Genomic DNA, 23,995 nt, shown 5'->3' with positions numbered 1-23,995 from the left:
ACTCTTGATTTACACTGGTGTAACTGGGATCAGAATCTGTTCCTAAATCTTTAACTTTGGCAAAAAGTTTTCTTCAGCTGCACTAGTAGTGAATGTCCATTTCATCCGTTGGTTGTGAGTGCAGTGGAGGTGGCATGCTCAGCCCCTAGGATGAAGGAAATTAGTGACAGCATCTCTAGCCATCCCTTCCGGTAGCCTTAAGAAGTGGCACTGCTCAACTCTGGAGGGAGACACTTGCAGCACTTTTTGGCCCCAAGGAAGGTCAAGGGGAAACCAAAAGAATAAGAAAGGTGAGGAAAGGATTCTGGATGATACCACTCTGAGACAGCTCCTTCCATCCATCCCCAATAGCTGTGCTGTGCTCCAGGACTGGTAATTACCAGAGCTGGCAGAGGGCTCCCTCCTGCAAAGTGCTAAGTGCTCTTATTCTCATTAATTTCAATGGGAGTTGAAGGAGTGAAGAATTTTTATTTCTTACAAGCTGTGAACACACAAACCTGAAAATAAAGAGTTGGAAGCAAAATAATGGTGCTGCTATTCCTGTTGAATCATGTTGTTCCACCAGTAGCTGAGTTAGTCACCCAGTCTGTTCACAACAAATTGTTTCTTTACCTGTGTATTTAAGGGGTATACAGGGGAAATGCACTGTGCATGTCTCAGGATGTGGAAGAACGAGGCCATGACACTTTTAGCAGTAGTGTCTTTTTGAATAGGATATCATGCACGTTTAAAGCCATGGCAGACTGAGCACTTTAATGGAAGGGATATGCCAAAGTGGACCACTAGACAGTGCTCAGAGTAGCAGCCGTGTTAGTCTGTATTCGCAAAAAGAAAAGGAGTACTTGTGGCACCTTAGAGACTAACAAATTTATTAGAGCATAAGCTTTCGTGAGCTACAGCTCACTTCATCGGATGCATTGTTGCTGGCTGATCTGCAGCCCTGGTTTGGGAAGTGTGAGAGTGGCTGGCAGTAGGAAATCTAACCTGGGAAGGAAAAAAGAAAAATGTAGAGAATTAGTGAAGATATTGGAGGAGGGCAGCTGGGGTGTTCTATGTGACTGAGGAACTTTTTCTACATGCGGTATCTGAATGACTAAGACTGGTGTTAGTGATATGAGAATAAAGGGTGGAGGTGCTGTATTGTATTATATAGACACATCCACCCACCCCTGGTGCTTAATAACAACTTAGCTGGTTTAGTTGCAACTTTCAAATAAATAAGAAATAGTCTTCAGTCAAAAGATGATGGTGATCATCTCCCAGTAATGGGACTTTCTGCAGTGTATTCCACCCCCACCCCCCACCACAAAATGTCTCCTTTTTATGCAATAATTAGCTAGGCTGCTCTCAAACAAAACTAAGGGCTTCCTGCGAGAGCACAGAGCATATTATACTGCGTCTGAACATGAAATAGCAGCAGAGTGTGGGGCCTTCCCAATTAAAAGTACAGTTCGCAGAAAACAAGCCATAACAGATGTGTGTTGCCTACAGTAATAGGCAATTGATGCTGGTTTTTAAACCCCTGGCGATGCTGCATGTAAAGTAAACCCTGCTCTCAGCTGTGAGTGCCCAGCTCCCATTGACCTGCCTGGAGGTTACGGGTGAGCATCTAAGGCCCCGGAGTGCAGTCTCTTTCTTGTCAGCAGCCAGTGTTTCTGGACATGATTTAAATTTCAAAGAGAACATAACGCCATTTTGTTTCACATTGTTCACAGAACTCTCTGCCAACACGCTGCTGCTACCAAAAGGAAAATGTTACAATGAGGGGATGTCAAATACAGGGCCCAATCCTGAGCCGCCTTTGTCTCTCGCTAGTGACAATGGGCCCTCAATATCTCCAAGGATTGTGCTAAATCTTTAACCTTGTGCAAGTCACTTAATTGCCAGTTGTCCCAGAGGTAGACTAAATCCCAGCTGAAGGAGCTGTGTCTCAGGCTGAATCTGCTGTGAAGAACCCAAATTATTACAGCAATTGAAAAAAGCGAGAATCCCAGCTATTCCGCTCATGCTGGTGGTTAAATCCAAACTTTCTGGGGAGTTGCACAGAACTGGGATACTGTTTATTTGCAAACTGCTGGGTGTGCTCTTGAATTAAGGGCAGCTGAATGACTGGCAGGAGGTGCTGATTCCAGAAGGGCAGACACAGGCCACTTTGTGCCCTGAGATGCCCCTGCCCCCATGAACAATGATGGAACCATGTGCACCTGTTAGAGGGTAGAGTTTGGATCTTCGATTGGCCAGGGATGGGTAAAGTGAAACTGTTCATGCAGATCTCGAGTGTTTATGGAAACATCCCTGGGGAAAGAGTGTTCGTTTAAAATCCTAACAAAAAGGCAGGGAAGGGAGATAAACCTGATGATGAGGAGAGAGGGTTTGTGTCACTTTTGGCCACCAGGATCAGAGCTGAGAAACTAATGCCATGTCTACACTACAGAATTATGTCCACACAGCTGCCGCAGTATTTAAACCGCTTTTGTGTGTCCACATTATGCTCCTTGTGTCGACTTTGCGTGTCCTTACTAGCAGCACTTGCAACGATGCAGACAGCCATGCACCAAGGGTAGCTATCCTACTGTGCAACTCCCCACCATCTAGCTCAGGGTGTTTTGGTAAGGTTTTGCAAAGCCTCATGGGGTCACACAAAGTCACGCAGGGGTGACTGGGAACATGACTGCAATGTCCCATAATGCCTTGTTCTCCATCTCCTAATGTTGTCTGCATCCCATAACTTTTTGCACCTCTTTTCAAAAATCCCCACAAACTTGCATGTTCCTCCTCACTGTCCGGCACCTGTGTCAAAAGCCTGGATCCTGCACAGTTCTGCACTGTTGTGATGACTGTTGTGAGCACAGAGCAGCGCCTGTTCCTGCAGTATTTGAAGAGCTGCTAGAGGAACCACAGGGAACATGACAGTTCCTTGGAAGCTAGATTGCTATGGGACATTTGAAACAATTCAAAGTTTTTGGCAGCATTCACAGAGCAGCTGCAGATGGTGGAGCACTGGTTCTGGACCTGAGAAACAAGCACTGAGCACTGACTGGTGGGATTGCATCGTAATGCAAGGTTCCAGATGACGAGCAGTTGCAGAACTTTCAGATGCACAAGGCCACATTCCTGGATCTGTGTGCTGAGCTCACCCCAGCCCTCCAGTACAGCGACACCAAAATGAGAGTTGCCCTGACAGTGGAAAAGTGAGTGGTGATTGCTCTGTGGAAACTTGCAACACCTGATTGGTACCAATCAGTTTGGAATCAATTTGGAGTTGGGAATTCCACCATGGAGGTTGTTGTGATGCAAGTGTGCAGGGCCATTAATTGCTTCCTGCTATGTAGGACTGTGATTCTGGGCAACATGCAGGATATAGTGGATGGATTTGTTGCAATGGGTTTCCCAAACTGCGGAGGGGCAATAGATGACGCACACATCCCTATTCTGCCACCAGACCACCTTGTCACAGAGTACATCAACAGAAAGGGCTACTTTTCTATGGTATTGCAAGTGCTGGTGGATCACTGGGGACGCTCCACTGACATCAATGCAGGCTGATCAAGGAAGATGCATGACATATGCATCTATAAGAACACAGAACTGTTCAGAAAGCTGCAAGCAGAGACTTTCTTTCCAGACTGGTGGATTATCACTGGAGATGTTGAAATGCCAATAGTGATCATGGGAGACTCAGCCTACCCTTTACTCCTGTGGCTCATGAAGTCGGCCACCTCGACAGCACTCGACAACTACAGGCTCGCAGAAGCAGCATGACAGTTGAATGTGCCTTTGGACGTTTGAAAGGTCGCTGGCACTGTCTACTCACGAGACTGGACCTTACGGAAAAAAATATCCCAGTGGTTATAGCTTCCTACTGTGTCCTGTATAATATCTGTGAAGCAAAGGGGGAAAAGTTTCTGCTGGGTGCAGGGCAGAGGTGGTACGGCTCTCTGCTGATTTTGAGCAGCTGATCCAGGGCTATGAGAAGAGCTTAGGGGGATAGCTTGCAGGCATGAGTGTATGCAGATAGGGCAACTGAACTGAATATGAGCACTGTTTTCCACAGGTGGTGGTGATTTTAGCTGATATCTCACTCCTGAGGGAAACAGAGGCTGAAAGGGAACAGCTCCTGCAGGCGTCTCGCTGCAGACCAAGACTGTTTGCTGCAAGCCTGTGTACTACAATGGTGCCTGCTGAAGTAATTGTTGAATAGCATGGGAAAGTGTCCTACCACAGTGGAAGAAGTAAGGCAGCCCTGCCCAAAAACCTGGGCAAAGGATTGCAGAGTAGCTGCAGGAAAATTTCCTTGAGGTCTCCATGGAGGATTCATAGGACACCCCAGTGCACATAAACAAACTATTCCGCAGGGTCTCTGCCTAACTCTACAAGGGAATGAGAAGCAGATAACAAGTCTACCTCTCTTGGTTGTTTCACTACCTCTTCCAGTGCAAGTAAAAAAGAGTAAATCAACAGCTGTGTCCTACTACTTTGGGGGTTCTATCCGTGCAATTTCAAAGCAAACTGCATACTGACTAGAGATTCCTTCCCCTGCATCAGGCTCACCTGTGCTGGACTTTCGGGACTGACTGGACTGTCCAGGAGTCAAAAACAGGTCCTGGCTCACTGCCCTGCTGGATCCACCAGTTGGCTGTCCCACATACTCCTCCTCCTCCACTTCTGCCTCGCTGTTCATGGCTGGACCTGTGACTTGAGCTCCCCTGAGGTACCCACCAGGCTCTTGGGGGTGGTGGTGGCATCTCCGTCAAGGATGGGATGCAGCTCTTTGTAAAAACAGCAAGGTCTGCAGCTGCACACCAAAGTGATTGTTGGCTTCTCTTGCCTTCTGGTACACCTGCTACAGCTCCTTGGCTTTCACGCAGCACTGCTGCTGGTCTTTCTTGTAGCCCTTCTCCTCCATGCCCCAAGCATTCTTCTCATAGATGTCAACATTTCTATGGCTGGATCGGTGCTGTGCTTGCACAGCTTCTTCTCCCCACAGACCTAGGAGATCCAAAAATTCCTGCGTAGTCCAGGCAGGAGTGTGTCTGCAGCATGTAGTCAGCATGGTCAGCTAGGCAGTTGCTAGGTGTGCTCGAGAGCTGCGAGATAAGCTCTGCAAGCCAGGCAACCAGAAAATAGAATTTCAGAAATTTGCAGGCCTTTAAAGGGGAGGGGCGTGTACCTGGCTGCAGGGCAGCAGAGTGCAAAACAGTGACCAGTGCGGTCAAGGTGGGGCCTTGTGGGACACCTCCTGGAGGCCACTAAAGATGATGTAAGTAATGCAGTGTGTACACTAACGATGCATCAACCCAACTGTGTTGACCTAAATGCTACACCCCTTACAGAGGTGGAGTTAAGTCAGCGTAGTGGGTGAGTTACAGCAGCAGGAGTGAAATTTTAGGGTGGATGCTTACAGAGTTAGGTTGACGTAAGCTTCCTTGCATTGCCCTAACTCTGTAGTGTACACCAAGCCCAACATGTGCCTTTGCACAGAACTTCCCACCTGCAGAGTGCTTCATTCCCAGCGACATCCATACTCACAGCTCCCTAGTGACTTTTAATGAAGGGCCAACTGCAGCCCAAAGCACCGAGAGGATTGTTCCCTCCGGATCCATGTATGGAGGGAACACACCAACTCTGGATCTCTCCCTGTCTTTGTAGCTGCCTCCTTGCAGCTGCTTCCCTTCCTGGGATCCTGCCTTGGGAGAGGACAAAGTGGCTGTGGGAAGGACAGCATTGAACACATTCATTCACCCCCTTGACTTGGCAGGGAATCTGCTCCAGGCCAGGGGCTGTCCTTACGGCTGTGTGGAGAGTGCCTCCATGATTAGCCCCCCCATTTACAGAGGATTCAAGGAGCAGTGACTCGCAGGGGAAGCCCTTTAACTGGGATGATAGTTAAACCTGGCCTCATGTGGAAAGCCTGTCCCCTATGTAGTGTCTCTCTTTAAACCCCAGGGCCTGCCCTCTTTTCTTTCGTGGACTGGCTCTCTGTTGTGCTGATTGTTCGCTGGCTTGTTTGCAATCTGGACGAGGCTTCCCTTGCACTGTGAATGAGGTGGAAATATTAAGAGTCTGGGAAAATGGAGGGAGAGGAATCCAGCCATTAATTAAAAGCTCTGAAGTCTGAATAATAAAAAGATACCAAGTTAAAAGCTCTGTTGTCATGACGACGTCGCCCCCAGATGCTCTTGGATGAGTCACTCTCCCTTTACTGTTAAACTTATGTTCAAAAGCTGCTTGCATATGTATGTGATGGGAGCTCATCTCCCAGCTCAACTGTGTACAGTGGGCACAGGCTTCACTGAACCAGAGGGAGAAAAAGAGAAAATATGGCTGAGATCTGGAATAATTCTACTGGAAACAAACGGATGGCTGGTAACTGAATTTAGTCTGACAGGGTAAGATACCGGGCAACGCAATCTAGTGGCGAGAGCAGGGAATGGGGTTTCAGCGAGCTGGCTTGTATTCACAGATTTCTATCAGTGATTCAGTATGTGAATTGGAGCAAATTTATTAAACCTCTCTATGCTGCAGTTTCCCATCTGTAGTAGGGAAGGGTACGGTCGGTACTCAACTTTGTGAAATGCTTTGAAATCTTTGATGAAAAGTGCTACACAAAGGGCAAAGGATTAGTATTTATTAATGATCTAGGCATGCCTGGAATTGTGTGACCCGATGCCTGTATCAACCAATCACATGGCCAAAATGGGGAGTACCACAGGGAGTCGCCTCCTCTTCTAGTGCATTTAAAAAATAAAACTGTCTTTGATCTTACAGGGATATAGCCCTCGTCAGAGGCTGTGTCCTAGGCATCGATGACCAACTGGAGTTGGTGGTTTCCATCCATTCCTTCAAACCAGTCTTTAGTCCCCAGAAAATACACTCAGTTATTACCTCTTCATTCAATAGCTGGACTTGATACCGGAAAGGCAAGAGGGAATATTTCCAGCCTAGGATACTCACTCTATTTGTTGCACCTGTTAGAAAACAGCATGCTGAGTTCAAAACCGGGTCCCATTTCTGTCCCATATCTCCCCCCGCCCCTCATTAATTCATAATGACACATTCTGTAATCCTGCCCTGGCTGCTGCTTTGTCCCGCAGAATGAATGACCAGCCCCCACCTACCAAACCCCACTCCCAGCTGCCCCGAGGAATCATTTCTTGAGAGCCCAGAGAACTGTAGATTGCTTGGTGCCAGACTAGACACCAACCCCAGCATTTGTTTCAAGGCTGGTCCTTCTTGTCTCAGGCCTGCTGTTCACTAAATGTGCCGAGCTGATTCCTTCCCAGTTTCCCTTTCCAATAAGGAGACATTAATTAATGCTAGGTGAAAGTGAAACTCCAAGGGGATTCCATATGCATGAATCCCACATTTGAAAACCCCAGAGGCTCGTCACCATTTATCCTGTGACAATGAATAGCAGAAAACAAGCAGTGATTTGGTGCTCGCTTGGTTTCCCCTTGCAGTTAATGAACATAAGATTCACATGCAGCCTGGTAACAGGGAAATCCATGCAGGCTCCTCTGCTCTAGCAGCAGGAAGGGTTTATTTTGAACCCTTAAGAAGAGGTGCAATAGGCCAGGGCACTATTAGGCCCCAAGGGTCTGGGACCTGATCCAACACCCTTTGTAATCAATTGAAAGGCTCCCACTGACTTCAGTGGTCATTAGATCACCATCCTCTATGCAGGTGCCCAGCAGGTTGGGTGGGGAATTCCATCTGCCCCAAACTCTGCTGTGCCTTGGGGATGAGATTTTTACCCTCAGGGTCCCATCCAGCAGTTAAATCTGATTTGGACAAAAACTCCCTTTGGCTTCAGTGGGAGATTTGCCTAGTTTAGGATGGCAGGATCAAAAGAGTCAAACTTTGCTTGCAAATTCATTAGCAAGCTGAGCCCTCACTCCCCATATTCCAGCTAGGATAGAATGTTTAAACTCACATTAAACATCCTGAAAACAGGAACAGTTGGTTGTTCAACAAAAACCTAAGTGAGAAGGATACAAACAGCATTGCTGTGGCCCAAATGGTCAGAACTATAGATGCTTACAAATCCAGATATGTGCATGCACAATTACAGCGAGGGAATGGGTAATGGTTGTAATTATGTATGCAAAGCATCACTTAGATGGATCAGCTGACCGTTGATTTTTGAATGGCAGCTAACTGGACATTTGCCTATGCAGTGAATGTGTGCACAAAATCAGGAACTGAGCAGTTTTGTAAGTTGTGGTCCTATAATTGCAAACTATGGACCTGATCCTGTCTTCCTTGGCACCTGAAACTCTGAGGCCTCAATCTGGCAAAGCAGTAAGCACTCAAGTGGGAGTTTAACATTAAGCTTGTCGATATTCCCCCTGAAGTCAGTGGAACTATGTATGATGTTAACACTAAGCATGTGCAGGATTGTGCCCCCAACTGACTTTAGGGGAGTGCAGGATCATGCCCTCTAACTCCTGATCAAGGACAGTGTTTGTATTAGACAGCTATTAAAACAACTTTCACTGACTTACTCATTTGATTAAGAAGTCAGAAGGAGAGGAGCAAAAGAATGAGACTCCCATGTTATTAGAGACCACCTACGATTTTTCAGATGAACACTCCACTAAAATTGCAGTATACCATGCAAACATCTGCTTAGAGACTAAGCACAATTGTGAACTTTCCATTAGTAACTGTCAAACTGCTTTTAATATTATGGCTATAACATACAGACACCAATACATGATGACATCTGAATTAAAACTTTTTACCATTTTGGTTTTCATTAACCTGCATAGATTGCACTGTAGAAATAATCTTTCAAAAGATGTACCCTCCCAGTCTTTGTGATGGCCACCTGTAACGGGAAGAGACATGTAGCATAACCTCCCATTGCCTTTCTTTCTAGATTTTTGCCAGACGTTGGGTACTTTTGTCTGACTTGCTTATGTATATCAGACTTTCATTTTCTTGTATGATCCACTGCATCAGTTCTTCCACATCAGTGCAGATTAGTGATACAAACATGACATAGAGGGGCAAATTCAGAGCTGGGGTAACAGGGTACAATGCCATTGACTTCATTGGAGTGCTGCTTAAGTCACCATAATGCAATCTGGTCCAGGGTCTCCCCCAGCACAGGTACTGTGTCACTTGAAATGCACAGCAGAGCCAATGGATCAAAAGGAAAGCTTATTACTTTTCGCAAAAAGAAAAGGAGTACTTAAGGTGCCACAAGTACTCCTTTTCTTTTTGCGAATACAGACTAACACGGCTGCTACTCTGAAACTTATTACTTTTGTTACCCTCAATTGCACTTCTTAATACACCCGACATCCAACAGGGACACACAGCAATAATTGTTGAGCAAATTATTTAGAAGGTGATTATTTTTCAGAGGATCCCCCTTACTTTCTAAAGTTTGGGCTGTTCCTGGTCCCATACTCTATATATTGGACAATATGAGGCTAAAGAAATGTTAGCAAAACAAAAAACCAGCAAGCAAATTAGAAAACATACATAGTATGCCCTCTAGTGGACAAAGGTAGATACCAACAAATCTTTGTCCAGTAACAGTGAGGAGGAAATCCCTCCAAGGTGGGTTCCTGCAGACCTGTGTTGTTATCCCTCTGTTCCACCCAGCAGTGTGGAGGTTTAGTGCAATGGTTGAAGTGCCCATTCGACTTCCAATAAACTCTAATCAGCATGTGAAATGAGCCCCAGTGTGTGCAGCTGCCGCCTTGGGTGTGGACCATCAGGAAATGCTAACAGTGGCCTACTGGATAAGGACCACTCAGTCATTTCCTAGCTCTGTACCCTCGTTCTTCTGCAGCTCCGAATGCTGTCTCACATTCATGTTCTGTGCCGATGGGAACAGGACGGAGTTAACAGCGGATAACTTCGTATCTTTGTTCATTTATTCAGCACTCACTGGTACAGCTTGACTCGCACTCCAAGGGCATACGAGTGGGGGCCAGAGCCTGTAGTGGTGCAAGATCTAATTTGCACGATTTGAAATTTAGCTTTTGGATTCTACACTATTCAGTATGTTGAAGGGCTTTCCATACCAACTGGAATCAGCAAAGACCAGAGAAGCAAATGATCTGTGCAATTGCTTTAGCCTAGTTGCCTTTTCTTGCTCACCAGAGTCTCTCTCTAATGTCTAAGATTCAATTAAATCAGGCAGCTGGCTCTAAGAGGCAGCCAGACCCTCATTAAGGGAGTCCCTCCCCCCATCCTGCTTTTGTTTGTGCTCATCTGCTTTACTAGAATGGACAAGCATAGAATGAATATTTTAAAGCATTTCATTGTGGCTTGGATCCTTCTGAGCAAAACTCTGCTTTAAAAATGCCACTCAGGCAGGAATGAGATGGAGGTGGGGGGTGTTGTTTGGGGGGTTTGCTGTCTCAGAAGAAAACCAAGTGTTAGCTCAGTCTCCTCTGTTTCAGCTGTAGTGGATGTTCATCAGTTTCTAAATGGATGTTAGGGTGAAGAAAAAGCCTGTTACAACAGAGAGATTTACTGATTTCTAGGAGGAGATATTGGCACCTAGTGGCATTGTGTTAATTAAAGATACAAATATTAGAATATTTATAGGAATATTACGTTCCCTCTCTCTGCCCCATCCCCCAACAAGCAGCAATGAGAGCTGCTTTTTGGACATCAGCCTTCAGAGGGGTGGTCTGCAACTTGTCCCTGGGAACAGAAGTGGTGCCCCGGATGCATATGGAGAAATTGAGAGAGAGAGAGAAAGAGAGAGAGACACACACACAGAGAGAAATTAACCAAAGCTACTTTAAATGTCACAGAAGCCTTGGCAGAGTCACAGCCCTGCCACTGGAATGCTGGATTCAAACATTTTCATGTCAATACAAATTGATAAAATTTGTCTTTTTAATCATTACACAAAAAGACATGGGTGGGGAGCCCTTACTGCTGTGAATGGCAGCAGAGGGAGGCGAAGGTCCACAGGTAAATTCAGCTTGCTGCATACATGCTGCCATGAATTTCACTCGTATGGGAAGGATTTTGCACCTTTTGTAGGGGCAAAACTCCCATTTGATTTTACTTTGGCCTGTAATCACTGGTGCTCAGGCCCCATATTGGACAGACCTTAGAGTCAACAGGAATGAGGGCCAAGCAATCAAGACACATGCTCAGAGATTATGTGGAAATAGCTTCAATCCCTTTTTCTTTTTGTAAGTGAAGAATCTTCTGCTGTTTTTACATTACTCTTTAATTTTGAAAAGCCAGAGGAGCAGGATGAGAAGTTGACTTCTAAAATGGAAACTCAGACTGAGAGCATGGGCTAGAATAACCTTTGGTCCCAGTCTTGTAGCCCATTCACAGCCAAAACTCCCCCTGACTTCAAAAGGAGCCATGTGGCGAAAAGGATGCAGGACCAAGCACCACTCTCCAAAGAGCCCTTTGCTTTTGTGTGAAAAAACCAAAGGCAGAGAGCAATAATCCTCTGACCTTTATATCCTCTTATACTCAAAGATCTCAAAGCACTTGTCTCACCAATTTCTTCTCACAACTCACTCTCCCTTGTGTTAGCTGTTTCTGTGCTGCTGTTTGCAGCAGCTGTCTCATTAGTACTGTTTTCTGCCATTAAAAAGTGCTCCTCCTGTAATTTCTTGTGAAGTTCATCGAAAGACATAGTAGCTGTGCTGTGAGATGACAGAAAGCAAGGGAGAAGGCAGTAAAAGTAGGGGTGGGACTAAAGGCAGAAATTAGAAGGCCAGTGAAGATTTTTCATGTCTGTCTCCTCATAGTCTGTGTCTGGGCAAGTGGGTGGGAGTAACGTTAATTGGTCAAGGGTAAAACTTGGCCTTCAAGCAAAGCTGCAGTAAAAAGGTGATGGCAACTGTGCTGAAGCTTGGAGGTGACGGCATCTCCTAAAGCCCCTTACGCTCCTCTACAGGCATTCAGTATTCCCCTGCATCTGTCAACACAGCCCTGCAAGTGACATGCCCTGTGAATTGAGAATCCTGAGCTGGGACACCTCCCCTTGCACTATCTTGGAGAGCTGGCAGGTTGTTCTGCCTCTACAAGGCTTGCCTGTATGAAGTCCACAAAGAATCCAAAACCCAGCTGGTCCAATTCAAAACGAGGGTTACTCAGAATAGAGAGAGATCAGATAACAAAATAAATGGCTAGTGACCTATCTTGGCGGACACTGCCAAAGCTTAGGCCAGGTGGGTCCATTTGGGTCTAGTTACAGAGACTAGGAAATAGTTTGTGTTTCTACAGAGCACTTCACTGCTTCCTTCTGACCCATTCAGCCAGCATGGGGACAACTTCAATTCCCCGCTTTCCCCCTTCCTTCTAGGAACCCCTACAAGGCTCCCACTGCAAGCAGCGCTTTCATCTTCTCCCTTAAGCTTACATTATTGCTGCCACTCCAAGCCACTACGGTATCACTAAGGAGACTGAGAGACCTGGAGGTGACCCATGTGACCCCATTGTTCACATGCTCTGACAACCAGCCCTAGTGAGCAGTATGAACCCCCACCCTGGGACTCGCATGGGGATGGGAATGCTCCCTGTGCTGGCTCCTGGCTGCCTGCACTCCGTCGTTCCCTTCCCTCACACAACGGAAAAGCAGCATTTCTGCCTTGCATGCTCGCAAGAGGGGGAGCAGGAATTGGATTTGTCTTAGCATTTTAAACTGGGGCATCCAAGCTGCACTGGCTGCCTGTCAGGTACCCAAGGGCTGCACTCGGTTTGCAATAAAGGGACAAACCGCAGCTGCCCTCATCCTTATTATACAAGTAAATCCAGCCCATCATCCCACTATTGCAGGCAAAATAAAATCGACTGGTGGTTGAACTGAGGGAGGATCAGTGAATGTTTTGAACATTTGTTCACTAGTTATGAACATCATGTGGGGCGAATTGCTGAGCCTGTTGTGACATGAACTTGAAAAGGCTCGCTGCAGCTAGCATGAGTGTGATTTATTTAGGCCAGAGACTGAGTAAAAGCTTTGGCTGGAAATCTGAGCCCAAACAGTTGGAAAGTGTTTCTGAGATTTTTTTTTCTGTTGAGAAAATATCTGTAGCACAGTACATGCTCTGGTTCAGTCAGAGCTATTTCAGTGCTGTAGGGCATTCCTGGAGTGGGTTCCTCGAATGTGGCACTTGCTCCCACCTTGCTCTGCCTGATCTCGGCTCTGATAGCCTTCCGGGCATGCTGCACTCCTCACTGGGCTGTGTGGGAGGGCATTGGCTAGGAGGCTGGAGGGTTTTTCTGGCTAGTTATTTATGTAAGGGCAGTCCTTGATATTGTATTGTGTATTTTAAGATACTGGGAAGGCCCCTAGGGCCAGATTTACACAGTCCTTTATTTGCTAAAAGCTGCAGCTTGGTTTCTAGTGGGATTTACAGAAGCACCTGAGCAGATACAGTGCCTAAATCCCATTGCCCGTAGAACATTGAATGAACACCTGTAGAGATCTGTACACATTGGAAGAAACCAGTATAAAATAACAGGGGCAAATTCTGGCAGGGGGCCGCACAGATGACCTCTGAAAGATCACACTCAGTGGAGAGTCATAGGGCAGATGTATTGCACCCAAAACCCATGGAGAGCCCATTTTGCAGACTCTCCATAAAATGAGCTATGGAGGGATACTCCAAGGTGAAGTATGGCACGCTGTACGTTTTTGATGCAAGCTCCTGATTTGGCAATAGCAACTGTGTGCTAACAACCACACACGCACATCAGCAATAACCCGCATGAGGCTGTTACTGACCAGAGTGTCACCACATATAATTGCTGTGAATACAAAGAGCTATTTGCTGTATAAAAATATTCTACAGAAGAAAATAATGTCATAGTCGTCACTGAGGCCATCGACCAGAGAGAGGCTCTATTGTTGCTAATCTGATAAATAATTGATTAATCTTGAAGGGGATACGAGAGCTGCTTCTTAGATTTTAGAAAGCTCTTTTTGACTGTTTTGTTGGATCAGTTTTCATCCCTGCTGAGACGTGTTGGGAAACTTCGATCACTAACACATCTGCTGAGGCCAGTGAAGTCTGCAAAGAGAACAAACTGAGATTTGTTTTAAAATCCCAAAGCCAAGAATGTGAATTGGATTTTAGATCTTGCACAACACTAAAATGAGGAAATTCCATCCAGGGCCAAACTGAGTTCACAACTAAACCTTCTAACAATCTAGCCACCTTTTAGCTTAGATGAGATCTTGTACAAGCACCTTATTATGAATTGGACTTCTTTCTTTGAACCAATACTTACCACTGTTGTGTATAAACCTACTATTATAATTCACTGCTTGGTTACAAACTATTGGGATCATAAATGCAGACTATTGAAGCTGAGGTTATAGAAAACATTAGTTGTGCTTCTACAAAAGAGTCCCTCTTTTTCCTGCTTCCTCTGTTTTTTGTGATGTACTTAATCTAGGACCCATGCCATTTTAAAAAGGTCAGTAACTCACATTTTGGCCTTGGAATAGCTCTAGGGTAACATTTTCAAAAGTGCTTAAGTGGCTAAGGAGCCTACGGCCCATTTTTAAAAGTGACATAGGCATTTTTTAAAAAGGTATTTAGATGCCTAAAGATGCAGATAAGCCCCTTGTAGGATTTTCAAAAGCATCTACATGCCTAATTCTCAAGAGCAAGTGAAAGCCATGAGGGTGAGGAAAGTTGCTTACTCCAGGGTCTGTGACAATACATTGACAGCCACTTAGCACAGCTGCAAGTAAACACAGAAAGCCAATTTCCTTATGAAGGTTTATTTATAAAAGCCAAGATGTTTGGGAGTCACTGCTACATATTCTGGTGATTCCCATTCCCTTGTGTAAAATGCACCACGCTGTGCACATGCAACCATTTATATTCCAGATCAAACATTTTCTTCTAGTGTTTAACACATACACTTTACGTTCCTTAGTGCACTCTACAACACACACAAATGTTAGGATATGCACATGTTGAGTTTTTCCATGAAAAATGTTATAAAAAATGCAAACAAAACCCAAACTATCAACATGACAAGCAATGTGCAAATGAGCCCAGCTACTCCCAGTTGTTTGTTTTGTTTAAAAAGGGAGGCCTCTATTTATACCCCGGTGTCAGAGCTACTTGATTGGGAACATGACATCTGCTTGGAATTGAACTTAAAAATGACCTAGTCAAATATTAACCCCCTTAATACTAGTAGAGGGGATTTTAACTGGCCAACTGCTTCTGAAAAGGTTAATATTTAGATCATCGATAACTGCACTAGATTAGCTATAACTATAGTGAATAACCCTTATATTTTCATACATTGTCACTATGTTCACTATGAAATGTTTAAGGCTAGATCATGGCCAACCGTCATGTGGATGTGAAAGAAGGGGAGGTCCCCTCATGACTCCTGGGCAGTCACTTGTCGCCACTGCAATCCCTATGCTTTCCTGAGGCCAAGGACTGTTCCCTACAAATGCCCCCTGGGGAGCAAACCCTCTAAAAGAGATAAAAAGGGGCAGAAGGGAGGCGCAGCTATGACCCCAAGCCAGCTAGCAGAGCTGGCAGGCCAGAGAAGGGATGTCATACGCTGGGAGCACCCCCGTGTATATCGGAAAGTATACACAATGCCTCCCCGATCCTTTTCCTACCCCACACCCAGAGTTGTGTGTCCTGATACCACCCCCAGCCTGGGCACCATCTGGCTCTTAATAGGAGAAACTCTCAAGTGCCTGAAGAGTCTTACTTTTAGAAAACAGCTATCTGTTCATGGTGCCTGCAGTCATGGACGATGGAAGGAAGGCGAGACTACCAGCATTTCCCAAAGCCTGTTTCCTTGTTTAGCCTACCAAGTGGAATGTTACAAACCGTTGATGACATGAATGTAGTCACGTCACAATGGCTCTGCTCAAATAGACACAGGGGGACATGCTGCCATACATCACAAAGCAATCATACCAATCCACCTGTTCTATAACTGCTGCATGCAAATACAGTGTCATTTACACTTTGAGTGGAGGATCAGACTATAAATACATCACGCTTGTTTTTGTTCTGAACACACTGGATCCCATTAAAAAACGTAACTGATTTTAAAAAAATCATTAAAATGTAAAAAAAAAACAGCCAGATGTACTTGGAAACCCCCTGATCCTCCCCCACAACCCCAAAAAAACAAACCCAAAGAAGGGAATAGGGAAAAGGTCAGAGTCAGAACAGATTTCTTTTCAGGCTGAAGATTGTCCATATCAGAAATCTTTGGCTTTGGGGATAAGGATACTTGAATCAAATTTCTTCCCCTATCTGGGGCCTGATGTTGCAAACCCACAATCATGCGAGAGCAGTTGTGACGCATGCAAGTAGCCCCATTGGCTTTAAGGACTGCTCACATAAGGGTATGCACGATATCGGATCATGTGAAGGAATTCAGTCTCCCTTTGTTTTTTAAGACTATGTGGGTCAATGTCCATTCTTACAGCAAATTCTGCCTGGAGGTGGGGAAAACCCCCTGGTAATTCCACAAGGTCCTCTCATAGAATTTCTTTCCCATTCTTCCCTTGAGGAGTAGGAGTTTCTAACCCTGCACTGGAGGAGGGAGAGGGCCTTGAAAGCCCCTCAGAACCCTAAACTCCTCAGGGAAGACGGTTGTACTGCAGATACTACCCTGATTTAGCAAAGCACTCATGTTTATCTTGAAGTCATTAGGACTTATGCATGTGCTTAAGTGCTTTATACAACCAGGGCAATAGTGCAGAGATCCAGTCCTCCCCCATTGTACCCCTCAGGAGCAGTGCTGCCATTGGTCCCACCCATTTTACAAGAGGCATAGATGGCATAGAGGGTGAATTTATACTGTCTGAAGCAGCACTGACTCGCAGGCAGATTTCTGTTCAGGAATCTCCCAGGTTCTTAGGGGGAATATCCCACACACTCTGACTGCTCCCCAGACTCCATCCCCTCCTGATTTACAGATCCCAGCCCAATGTCTTCTGCGGGATCAAAGATGCCAGAGCACCATTCTTTCCCTTTCCATATTCCCCTGGCAAGAACTCTTTTGCCAGCACAAATGATGGGGAGTGTGTAGGCCAGAAAGAGGGAAGAGAGGCTAATGTTTCAAGGGTACCGCAGGTTGTTGGCCCCAGTTAAACACCTTTAGCTTTCTGAAAGAATTAGTATAGCTAAACCCGTTAATAGCATACTTCCTTAATTCTTGCATTACATTTAAATATGATCAAAGTGAACAACTGGCTATTTAACAGATTCAGATGTTGGCAAAGACTATATATATATATATATATATGGCTAGAAATTAATGTCTGATACTATAAAATTATACACAATACAATGAAATTATATTGCAAACTAAACGCTTCACACAATCTTTTCACAATACCCCACTGACTTGTTCTAATGCTGTTGCATGTTGGGTTTAATTGCTGCTGTACAAGTATCTTCCATGTGTTCAGCACAATGTACAGAATTCTGGGTTAATGCCCTGCTTCAGCAAAGCATTGGAACACGTGCTTACGTCCGCCCTTATTCAGCAAAGTGTTTAAGTACTATTGCTAAAGTCCCATTGGAATCAGGCTTAAGCACTTTGCTTCACAGAGAATTAGTGTTGATTCGGATGCTAAAAATGTAAACTAGGTGGTTGGTACACGTTACTCTTCTGATTGTTGTCCATCTCTGGGTAGAACTGCTGCAGCCCTGGATTAAATATTTTACTCACTCTTTATCTAACAGGTCCTGAGAACAATTCTGTCATTTATACTAATAAATGCACATAAATTAAAAAACAGTCAACAGTGTGGTTCAAATCAAATAGAGCTCTGCTCAGTATGCTGAGACTAATAGAGATTAATGAGATTTATAGCTGCAAACCTGGCATTCTGTTTTTTTTTTAAAATCCTCAATGGATTAGAAAAACAACAAAGTGACATTTGTTAAGGTATTTTAGGTTTGGCAACACTAATATATTTACTTTACATCATGGAATAAGAATACATGTCAGTGTAATATTGATGACATGATCAGCCTAACTTAAAACACATGTAAACAATAGGCTTTGACAATACTTACAAATGCATTCCACATCTGGATCCACACAGGCAGAACCCTGCTGCAGTCAGCGGGGATCTGTACAAGTGCACAGTTCCAACTGCACAGATCTGAATGCAGGATTGGGGCCTAAGGGTGTGATCCCGCAAACCAGTATTGGTATAAGTAGTCTCTGCTCACCTGAGCAGCCCATTGACTTCAATGGAATTACTCACACAAGTGAGGATTATTCACATGCTTAAGGCATTGCAGGACAGGATGGTAAAGGCCCATTTTATATAAAGAATCCTTTATCAATGTAAAAGATTCAATGTGATTCCAGCTGATGCTCAGTAAAACATATTTTACCCCTAAGTTGTGGATATCAGCTCCATATATTCCAATAACACAATCATATTTTCATAAACATTAAATATGAAAGTTAACAATTTTATGGTTAAAGGGGACATTAACGGAAATGAGCAACCTTCATTACAATGATTTTCCAGTGTCTTCCCTTCTAACCAGTGGATGTTGTGAGATTGCTGTGTGTTGGCTGCCTTCAATACCTCTTCGTATCCTCCAAGGCCTGGCTACTGCCGGTCTGCTTCCACTCGCTTTTTACGAACTATGCCAGTAAAATCAAAAACCATCTCTCAGAGTTAACTTACTAAGCACCCAAGCACATGTCTCAATGTGACACTATTTGGGACTAGAAAACTGGGTTATTCGTACTTCCCTTCTCAAGGACCCAGTTAAGGAAAGTGCATAGTACCCTTAACTCTCACTCAAATCAACGGGAGGGTTTGCCCATCAGTATCTTCTAGGAGGTACAGGATTGTGTCCAGAGATTTCACAGATTCATAGTTTAAGGCTAAAAGGGGCCTACGTCATCTAGTCTGAGAAACCATGTAACCACAGGCCACAGAATTTCACCCAGTTATCCCTGTATTGAACTCCAAAACTTGAGTCTGGCTAAAGCATATCTTCCAGAAAGGCATCCAGTCTTGATATGAAAACTTTAAGAAATGGAGAATCCACCATTCCCCTTGGTGTTTTGTTCCAATGGTTAAATTTAGGTTATCAGTATGGCTTGTATAAAGTATTTTGTTTTTGTTTTTGTTTTTTTTAAAGGCCATATTGCTCCAACTAAATTGATACAGGTACTGTGGGTGTGTGGGAGTGCTAGATCCTTCTTACTGGATTCATTTAAGTGTGATGTAGCCAAAAATCAACAGCTGTTCCATATGGTAACACTATATGCAAATATGCATGGTTAAGTCATCTGATGTCTTTGTGAGAAACATATCTGTATGAAAGAATCAGACTTTTTATGATATACTTTCACACGGTACTGATTACTAACAACAAGGAAAATATCAAATCAGACCCAAAAGGAAACATTTTAGTCTCAGAATAAATCTCATGGACCATTGGATAATACAGTAAACCTTAATTAACCCACAGATCTGCATTGAAAATGGATTATTTGGGGGGGGATGCAGTTTAATGAAGCATGGATCAATGACATTCTACTATTGTGTCCTGAGCAGCGCTACTCCGGGTGACGTCTTATTCCCTGCAATACAATGGAGGAGTCCCCTGGCACTCAGCAATGCACTGTAAGAGGGCCTGGGAAGTTCTAACTAGTCCATTGTGCTGGTGCTCCTTGCATTCCACGGCATTAGCTATTCTGTAACCCTGTTCAGTCTGCACTGAGCCATAAGGCCAGATTAATGCTGTTCATACTAGATAGGCTTTGGCGTTACCAAACTGCACTGGGATGCCATGTTTGTGATGCTGGGTTTCTGAAATACAGAACAAAATAGGCAGAGCTGGAAGAATACTTCTCATTGCAGTCTGGCTATGAACTTCCTTTAATGCAAACATTAAAGCTCTTGGCGAACAGACCGAATTATCCCAAAGCCTTTGCAGTGCAAATGTCCGTCATTTTGCCTCTGCTTCCAATGTTTTGCTTTTCCAGATATATGGTTTTATGAAGTATTCTATTGTACTAAATAGGCAGTGATGATTTGCCAATCCAAAACAGAAAAACTGCATAGATGTAAACCTGGAAAAGGCAAAATTCTAGTGTAATTGTCTAAATGATAAGGATGAGAGATTTAATCAGCCTTTATCCTGCTGGGGACAATTAGAATTTCAGGAAATAAAGTATATCATGGGAATTCAGCAGGATGTTTAAGTATTGCCAAAAATAAAGTATCTGCATCAAAGTATGCATTTGCTAATTTTTTGTTAAGTCCTTACTGGGGCAAACCCAGACTGAAGTCAATGGGTGTTTGCCTGAGAAAGGACTCCGTAAAAAACTGATTAAGGACCTCAGGATCTGGCACTATTTGACTATTTTTTGTCTACAAAATGTATAAGGAGGGCAGGAGCTGGCCTGCAAGAATTGCTGATGAATGTCTGTAACATCTTACCTAGATCGTTATTTTTAGTGATAGCTGCAGCTACCCTGGTTCTTGGACCTTGCTTTGTGAACTGGTATCCAAATTTGAGAATCTTGGAGTTCTCCTCAAGCATCTGGGCAATCTCCATCTCTACAGCTGTCCCCAGCTGCTGCCTCTGTTGGGTGACACACAGTGAAGAGAAAAGGAAATGTCTTCTCAAAAAAGAGAGAGAAGTGGTTACATTCAGTAATGTGCTACAAACTGGAGAGAAAACCCCGTCTCTGGAGAACTTCCTCTGGGCTTTCTTTTTAGCATTGGTCAGTTTTCTTTTCTGTTGCTTAGCAGTATGTGCTTGGGAATGAGGTGCAGAAAGGCTGATCCATAGGATTTTGCCTTGCATCTTTGATGGATCCCAAACCTAAAATATTATAGAAGAACATATGGGACTTACCTAGAAACTAAACAAAGCAGACACCAGTTTACTGCCCACTCCTTACCTGGTTGTCAATTTTGATCTCCGTCAGGGTTTCATTCTCTTTTAGTGCATCAATCAGTGCCAGAATGCCAGCCCCAGTGATGAAATTGGATTCTATATTTAGGCTCTTCAGTGTCTTGTTCACTTTTAACATATCCGCAAAAGCCTGAAGAGTCAGGGAAGAGGTGGTATGAGTTTGAAACTCTGAAAGCTTCAGATAACACCAAGAATCTGAATTGTGGTTAGTACCTAGAAAAGCATTGCAAACAGAGTCATGGAGGTAGAGTGTATTCCTAGAACAGAACAGGTTATAATGCCACTGTGCACAGTTACAGGAGACATCTAAAAAACAAGCCCCTCCTAGAGACACATGCAGCCTTAGTGAACAATTCTGTCTTTTCAAGTTGTGTTTCAACTTACAACAGCAACGGGGTCATTGCTTCGAGTGGCTGCAAGGCTGAACTTCTTCACATGGGTGTTGGTTTCCAAAGCCTTGGCAAATTCTTTCAGTGTCGGAATTGGGATGTTCTACATTAAGACAAAATCCAGTAAACATTACAGCCAATCACATCACCAGACATTTATTTTGATGATTGCTACATTAATTAACCCTGCCTCTCTGTACAACTCCTTAGCCATTCCCCGTGCTCTACAAAGCCCGTCAGGCCAGAGTACTGTAACTTGCTCAGCTTTGTGGTTGCCCTTGAAGACCGCTCAGCGCCTTGAGCTAGGGCAGAATGCAGCTACCACCTTGTAAGCAAGGCAGGCCAAAGTGAAAACACTGCTCTGCACTGTTTTTCATATTCATTTCTAGGTGCAATGAAAGGTGCTTGTAAAGTCCTAAACAGTCTGAGAACTGATGATCCTCTAGGCATCTCTTCTATCATGCACCATCCTGGAAATTCAGACTGGTGACAATCTCTTGCTGTCTGTCTCCAGGGTTGAAATCCTGAAGCCTTGCCATAATATTCTCATTGGCGGGCCCCCATCGTCAGCATAGGCTCCCTCTTGCAATCTAACAAAGCCTGAGTTTGGCCCCATGGGATGGAGCATAAAATATATCTGTTCAATCTGGCTTTTTAGCTGGAACACACATTTGCTGCTGGCTGTGAGGAGGTCTATTGGTTGTGGATTTGTTACCGGCAGGTGACAGTGAGTGGTGACCTGTGGTATAATTTTGTGGTTGTACTGTTGGATCACTGGTATTGCTTATTTTTTCAAATGTACACTCGTGCCCAGAAACCGTGTAATGAGGGGTGAATAACCAATCCATAAACCCTTAGTACAACATGCAGTGTCAGCTTTGGGCATGAGCCTAAGTTTTGATATGGAATTAGACACCTGGCGGTGAGATTGCTACCAAACAAGCTGTACTTATAAAAAGAAGGATCCAATGAATCAACTCAACATGCTGGTCCTTTTAGAAAATTACTTAGTTTTAAAACAATATGAAACAAGAAAGGGAAAAAAATAATGAGCTACTATTTGTCACCACCTCTGAAATCAAAGCAAATACTAACAAAGCTTTATCCTATTCCTAGATCCAACCAACCACTCTGAACTGTGCAGACAAAGGCTACTTCTCCAGCTCAGTGTGTGGGGGGATGTTCAGCATCTGAGCATCCCAACTTCTCCCTTTTCATCTGTGGGCTAACTGAATTAGGCCAACAATTGTGCGGTACCCCCATAGGTGCTGGAACAAGGGGTGCTGCTGCACCTGCTGGCTTGAAGTGGTTTCCATCAGATACAGGGTTTACAGTTTGGTTCAATGACTCTCAGCACTCTCCCTATACAAATTGTGCCAGCACCCCTGCATGCCCCATGAAGTATCTTGCTTTACCACACAACAGAACCACTACCCCAGGAACCTATCCTTTCAACAAAGCCCGCTGCCAACTCTGTCCACATATCTATTCAGGGGATACCGTCATAGGGCCTAATCACATCAGCCACACAATCAGAGGCTCGTTCACCTGCGCATCTACCAATGTGATATATGCCATCATGTGCCAGCAATGCCCCTCTGCCATGTACATTGGCCAAACTGGACAGTCTCTACACAAAAGAATGAATGGACACAAATCAGACGTCAAGAATTATAACATTCAAAAACCAGTTGGAGAACACTTCAATCTCTCTGGTCACTCGATCACAGACCTAAGAGTGGCTATACTTCAACAAAAAAGCTTCAAAAACAGACTCCAACGAGAGACTGCTGAATTGGAATTAATTTGCAAACTGGATACAATTAACTTAGGCTTGAATAGAGACTGGGAATGGATGAGTCATTACACAAAGTAAAACTATTTCCCCATGGGGTATTTCTCCCTCCCACCCCACCCCCCACTGTTCCTCTGATATTCTTGTTAACTGCTGGAATTAGCCTACCTTGCTTGTCACCATGAAAGGTTTTCCTCCTTCCCCCCCCCTGCTGCTGGTGATGGCTTATCTTAAGTGATCACTCTCCTTACAGTGTGTATGATAAACCCATTGTTTCATGTTCTCTGTGTGTGTGTGTATATAAATCTCTCCTCTGTTTTTTCCACCAAATGCATCCGATGAAGTGAGCTGTAGCTCACGAAAGCTTATGCTCTAATAAATTTGTTAGTCTCTAAGGTGCCACAAGTACTCCTTTTCTTTTCGCTTTACCAGCTGTTAGAGAAATGAAGCAGAAGGGAACCCTTGCTTGGAGTTCTAACTGGCAGCTAATTCAATGTCAAGTGTTGGTGACCCTTGGAATAACTGGGACAATTCCTGTCTGCCCCTCTTTCTCTCCTGAGTGTCCTGTTCCTCCCAAATATTGTAAATGCAGCAACATGTTTGAAAACAAAACCCCATGCTTCTAAACAAACTTTGTAAATCTTGTCATCTCAGATGAACCCTCCTGCAGCAAAGAGAATGACACAACCCCTATCCAAATACCTTTATGTTGTTCAGATTGACCTCAAGGAGGCTAAGATCGTTTGCTTTCATCCTTTGCAAACTTGCTTCCACATTGGTTGGATTAGGTGGTTCCTCGAAAATTGGCTTGACCTTTTCACCTTTGACCACATCTGAAACACAGGATCTAATTAAACATGCATCATCAGAAATAAACTGGCTTTTCTGAACTCTCACTTATTTTT

The 23,995-nt window shown here is 44.3% G+C and overlaps 1 protein-coding gene across 1 annotated transcript in view; it reads right to left on the bottom strand.

Annotated features, from left to right (window-relative positions):
- Positions 1-15,204: 15,204 nt before the first annotated feature.
- LOC119862719 (tropomodulin-2) overlaps positions 15,205-23,995 on the bottom strand; it is a 68,493-nt gene continuing 59,702 nt past the window's right edge. The window contains exons 6-10 of the mRNA XM_038419920.2: positions 23,793-23,923; positions 21,291-21,398; positions 20,893-21,036; positions 20,426-20,570; positions 15,205-18,612 (exon numbers count right to left, since the gene is read on the bottom strand). Of these exons, the coding sequence (XP_038275848.1) occupies positions 18,578-18,612; positions 20,426-20,570; positions 20,893-21,036; positions 21,291-21,398; positions 23,793-23,923 (563 nt within the window). The 3' untranslated portion in view covers positions 15,205-18,577. The remainder of the gene's footprint in view (positions 18,613-20,425; positions 20,571-20,892; positions 21,037-21,290; positions 21,399-23,792; positions 23,924-23,995) is intronic.

The sequence above is a fragment of the Dermochelys coriacea genome, chromosome 10 (assembly GCF_009764565.3).
Source record: "Dermochelys coriacea isolate rDerCor1 chromosome 10, rDerCor1.pri.v4, whole genome shotgun sequence".
NCBI lineage: Eukaryota > Metazoa > Chordata > Testudines > Dermochelyidae > Dermochelys > Dermochelys coriacea.
Note: the sequence above shows the minus strand (reverse complement) of the source record. Positions and strands in the feature narration are given on the sequence as shown.